This window comes from Engystomops pustulosus, chromosome 11 (assembly GCF_040894005.1).
Source record: "Engystomops pustulosus chromosome 11, aEngPut4.maternal, whole genome shotgun sequence".
Taxonomy (NCBI): domain Eukaryota; kingdom Metazoa; phylum Chordata; class Amphibia; order Anura; family Leptodactylidae; genus Engystomops; species Engystomops pustulosus.
The window spans coordinates 57,364,995-57,370,906 of record NC_092421.1 but is presented as its reverse complement, the minus strand read 5'-3'; the positions used below and the strand labels follow the sequence as shown (position 1 = coordinate 57,370,906).

At 41.6% G+C, this 5,912-nt stretch overlaps 1 protein-coding gene across 1 annotated transcript; it reads left to right on the top strand.

Annotated features, from left to right (window-relative positions):
* Nucleotides 1–1,769: 1,769 nt before the first annotated feature.
* On the top strand, nucleotides 1,770–2,702 carry LOC140105458 (olfactory receptor 5V1-like). Its single transcript, XM_072129413.1, has one exon. The coding sequence runs from the start codon at nucleotides 1,770–1,772 to the stop codon at nucleotides 2,700–2,702; it is 933 nt and encodes a 310-aa protein (XP_071985514.1).
* Nucleotides 2,703–5,912: the final 3,210 nt, after the last annotated feature.

Here is a 5,912-nt window from a genome sequence, read left to right as displayed (position 1 = left end):
TAAAATTGATCTGAATTGAATATTTTCAACTTTTAATGACACAAGTTATTGTTATCTTTAGCCTTATGTTCCATGAGGAATTAATCACATAAGATATATAAGAGGCAAGAGATCTAATAAGAAGTATTTTTTCTCACAATACAACAAGCGTTTGTTATCATTAACTCATCTTTAGAAAATACTATCCACAGGTAGGTACCTTATGATAAGTTGATATTACAGGGGATTTATTGAGAATTATGCTCAATTATTACTAGTCTTGTCAAGATCTTATCTTAGTGTCTGTGAATATAATCAATTTTAGAACATTTATAAGATAGGAATTGGGCTTATTTATACTATAATTGTCTCCATTGTAGTTCATGTTCCTGGTCTCCAGGTTAATATGCATGATGTATACGTTGATCCGTGTAGATAGCACTGGAGAATTCATATACTCTCCGGGCTGTTGCTTACCTTATAATACAGTCATGTTTCCTTCAGTCTATTATCTATTAGTATTTGATGGAATGGAGAATTAATTCAGGATATGCGAGACCAAGTCCTATGTGAGACCAAAATGTATCAAGTATTGAACTAGTATTTTACTTACTGATTCCTCATGATTACACTTGATTTATTCTGTATTACAAATGTTATGTGTTAAATTTAAAAAAAACCTGCTTCAGAAGTATAGTCTGACCCATGAGGAAACTGTAGACATAGCAGGGCTTTCTCATTCTTATAACCAATAGTATTTTCTAATGTGAAATGACAAAAGTTATAAATACTGGGGAGCATAAACATTTTGGCTTCAAGAAAGGAAATCCTACCTGTATTTTCTTCAGTGAGTGGTTGCTTACATTTTGTTTGCAAAAATCACTGTAGAGTAATAATACCCATCGTTATTTGTATAGCGGCATCATATTCCCTAGTGCTTTAAAATTCGTGGTGGACATCAACAAATATAATATTACATTACAGGGTCATATGGAACAATAGGAGTGAGTGTTATTCCCACTGTGTGTGTTATAGCGAAGTTAGCAGAGTGTCATTGTATGTCATATGAATCTCATGGATCTTATCATGTCTCATTTCTGATCTTTCTCATCTCTCCTTCTGTGTGTCAGATACTAGTACAATGTTCAGAAGCAAAATAAAAGTGTAGATAAACCTGTACCCTGATAATCTAAGCACATTGTCAGCACACAGCATTGTCATAGCACAGAGGGATAATGAAGAGTCCCTGCCCAAACTCTGGAATATGGCACTGACCATCACTGAGTGATAGGAGATAAAACAGCAATAAAACTGAGTCAAATTGTAAAGTAAATGATTAATAATGACCACCATGGGGTCATAATTTATTTCATGGGAAAACTGCTTTAAGGCTAACTTTTGTACTTCTGGAGTCTGATCAGAATGAAATGTGTTTTCTATTCATAGTAGATTGGCTTTTGCATTTCCTCCTCTGGATGAATAGGGGTAAATAAAGTTTCCCTTCCTGTCATACACATCCTCTGCCTTTCCCTGGTCGATGTCGGTTTCTTTATTTTCTAAGAAATAGGAAACATTATAAGATTGAAACGGGACTAAATCGCACTAACAGACATAATAAATTAGCAAAAATGGTTTTAATCCTGGAAAAAAAGGAGATTCCCTAATCTCATACTGTACAATCACTGTATAGAGCAAGTTTAAAGAGTTTAATACAATAATAAAATATATTCTTTACAGTGTTGCAGGTTAAGCTTGGAGATAAGAAGAGTAGATCAATATACAAGGAAATCATGACATCAGAAGTCATGTTTAATATCACAGGATTCATCATCGAGGGCTTTGCTGATATTTCTGAGCTGCATATTCAATTATTTATAATATTTTTATTAATTTACATTTTCATCATCTCAGCTAACCTGACTATTGTTGTTGTTATATGGAAGAATCCTCATCTTCATACTCCCATGTATATGTTTTTGGTAAATCTATCATTTATTGACATTTCTTTAACCACAAATGTTTTACCCAAATTATTAGCTATGCTTTGTACGGGGACGAAGACAATCTCATTTCTAGGCTGCATAACACAAATGTATCTATATGTGTCCCTCTCTGTTAGTGAGATCATCCTGTTGGGTTTCATGGCCTATGACCGATACGTCGCCATCTGTCATCCCCTCCGATATGTTGTTCTGATGCCTTTAAAAAAATCTTCCATGTTATCTATCATTTCATGGTTCGGTGGATTTGCAGACCCCATTGGTCATACATTACTGATTTCAAGGATGTCCTTTTGTTCATTTCATGTTATTGACCATTTTTTCTGTGATGTTAACCCCTTATTATTCATCTCTTGTACAGATGCATCTAATGTAGAACTGTTAAACTACATAGAAGGGGCCTTTCTGGGTATTGGGATGTGTCTACTTACTGTAATATCATATGGTTTTATTATCGGAACAATAATGAAGCTTAAATCTAGTGAAAGCCGACGTAAAGCATTTTCCACCTGTACTGCCCACCTGACTTGTGTCATTGTCTTTTATGGGACATTGATCTGCTTATATATTAGACCTTCATCAAGTTATTCACCAAAACAGGACAAGTATTTTTCTCTATTAAATCTTGTCTTTGTTCCATTGTTAAATCCTATTATTTACAGCCTCAAAAATGAAGATATTAAGAATGTTCTGATTGGGCAAACAAAGAAAAGTAAGGAATAATATTAAAACTTTTTTTCTAAATATAATCATTCAATAAGCTGTTTGCTTTACTACTGACATCACTAATTCCTGACTATCTGCTTTCAATAAACTATCCTTATATCTTAGTGGTTACTGATGTGGACCCTCAAATATGTCTTGTGAAAATGTACTGTATTCTTTTTTGCAAAACGCTCCCCAGGTTTTGTTTTTATTTTGTATCACATGACAGGTCCTGGTCCATACAACTATCCCAATAAATGTGTGAAACATTTTTGTGATTTAAATTTTCTATTTCTATTTAAGATGCCATGCCGATATTGCAGATGGTTGACAATTGTGGGATAATTATTAGAGATGAGCGAACATGCTCGTCCGAGCTTGATGCTCGGTCGAGCATTAGGGTACTCGAAACTGCTCGTTACTCGGACGAATACTTCGCCCGCTCGAGAAAATGGCAGCTCCCGCCGTTTTGCTTTTTGGCGGCCAGAAACAGAGCCAATCACAAGCCAGGAGACTCTGCACTCCACCCAGCATGACGTGGTACCCTTACACGTCGATAGCAGTGGTTGGCTGGCCAGATCAGGTGACCCTGGGATAGACTAGCCGCTGGCCGCGCTGCTCGGATCATTCTGTCTCTGGATGCCGCTAGGGAGAGAGCTGCTGCTGGTCAGGGAAAGCGTTAGGGTGTTCTATTAGCTTACTGTTAGGCAGGAGTGATTCTCAAAGAACCCAACAGCCCTTCTTAGGGCTACAATAACGTTCTACTTTTTTTATTTTAATTTGCATCTTTTACCATTTTGTGAGGAATTAGCAGGGGGACTTGCTACCGTTGTGTTTAGCTCTTAGTGGCACACATATCCATAGCAAAGACCGAAGTGGGAAAATTCAGTAGGGGTTGGATTTCTATTAGGCAATAACTCAGTGTCATCTCATCTGGCATAGTAGTGTGCTTCCTTTGATACTTGGCTAGAAAATAGCCATAGGAGAATACAAACAGCTTCTTGAAGCCTACAGTAGCGTTCTATATATTTGATTTCTGGTTGATCTGCTGGTGGCTGTAGTTTCTGCAGTGCATGTACTTGCCAATTCTGAGCAATTTGTAGTGAGACTTGCGACCGCTGTGTTCTGCGCTTAGTGGCGCACATATCCATAGCAAAGGCCGAAGTGGCAAAATTCAGTAGGGGTTGGATTTCTATTAGGCAATAACTCAGTGTCATCTCATCTGGCATAGTAGTGTGCTTCCTTTGATACTTGGCTAGAAAATAGCCATAGGAGAATACAAACAGCTTCTTGAAGCCTACAGTAGCGTTCTATATATTTGATTTCTGGTTGATCTGCTGGTGGCTGTAGTTTCTGCAGTGCATGTACTTGCCAATTCTGAGCAATTTGTAGTGAGACTTGCGACCGCTGTGTTCTGCGCTTAGTGGCGCACATATCCATAGCAAAGGCCGAAGTGGCAAAATTCAGTAGGGGTTGGATTTCTATTAGGCAATAACTCAGTGTCATCTCATCTGGCATAGTAGTGTGCTTCCTTTGATACTTGGCTAGAAAATAGCCATAGGAGAATACAAACAGCTTCTTGAAGCCTACAGTAGCGTTCTATATATTTGATTTCTGGTTGATCTGCTGGTGGCTGTAGTTTCTGCAGTGCATGTACTTGCCAATTCTGAGCAATTTGTAGTGAGACTTGCGACCGCTGTGTTCTGCGCTTAGTGGCGCACATATCCATAGCAAAGGCCGAAGTGGCAAAATTCAGTAGGGGTTGGATTTCTATTAGGCACTAACTCAGTGTCATCTCATCTGGCATAGTAGTGTGCTTCCTTTGATACTTGGCTAGAAAATAGCCATAGCAATAGGATAGGATTGTTTGGTTTTAAAAACTCAAAAAAAAACAAAAAACACAAAAAAAAAAAAAAAACACAAAAAAAAAAAAAAGTTATAACTCTCATTTTAAAAATGTTTAACCCGAGGGCTAGGGGTAGAGGACGAGGGCGGGGACGTGGGCGTCCAACTACTGCAGGGGTCAGAGGCCGTGGTCCTGGGCGGGGTGAGACACCACCTGCTGATGAGGGAGCAGGGGAACGCCGCAGAGCTACACTCCCTAGGTTCATGTCTGAAGTTACTGGGACTCGTGGTAGAGCACTGTTGAGGCCAGAACAGTGCGAACAGGTGATGTCGTGGATTGCTGACAATGCTTCGAGCAATTTGTCCACCACCAGTCAGTCTTCCACGCAGTCCACCCATGTCACCGAAATCCCCACTCCTCCAGCTCCTGCACCTCAGCCTCCTCCCCCCCAGTCTGCCCCCTCCCAGGAAAATTTGGCATTTGAACCGGCATACTCTGAGGAACTGTTTTCTGGACCCTTCCCACAGTCACAAACCACTTGTCCGGTTGCTGCTGAGCAATTTTCCGATGCCCAGGTTTTCCACCAGTCACAGTCTGTGGGTGATGATGACCTTCTTGACGTAGTGGAAGTGTGTAAAGAGGTGTCCGACGATGAGGAGACACGGTTGTCAGACAGTGGGGAAGTTGTTGTCAGGGCAGGAAGTCCGAGGGGGGAGCAGACTGAGGGATCGGAGGATGATGAGGTGACAGACCCAAGCTGGGTTGAGAGGCCGGGTGAACACAGTGCTTCTGAGACGGAGGAGAGTCCTCGACCTGAACAGGTTGGAAGAGGCAGTGGTGGGGCCAGACGGAGAGGCAGGGCCAGAGCTGGTGCATCAGCGCCACTGTCAACTAGTGAAGCTCCCGTGGTGAGGGCTCTTGCGGCGAGGGCTAGATCTTCAGAAGTGTGGAGGTTCTTTAAGGAAACACCGGATGACCGACGGACTGTGGTGTGCAACATTTGCCAAACCAGGCTCAGCAGGGGTTCCACCACTACTAGCTTAACTACCACCAGTATGCGCAGGCATATGAATGCTAAGCACCCCACTCAGTGGCAACAAGCCCGTTCACCTCCGGCCGTGCACACCACTGCTCCTTCCCCTGTGTCAGCTGCTAGTCAGCCCCCTGCCCAGGACCCTGGCACAAAAACCCCATCGTCGCCTCCACGATCCTCCACAGCATCCACCAGCGTTCAGCTCTCCATACCCCAGACGCTGGAGCGGAAACGCAAATATAGTGCAACCCACCCGCACGCCCAAGCCCTTAATGTGCACATCTCCAGATTGCTTAGCCTGGAGATGCTGCCCTATAGGCTAGTAGAGACCGAGGCCTTTCGCAACCTC

Coding starts and splice junctions, on each gene's coding strand:
- LOC140105458 (XM_072129413.1), top strand. CDS start 1,770: ATGACATCAGAAGTCATGTTTAATATCACAGGATTCATCATCGAGGGC.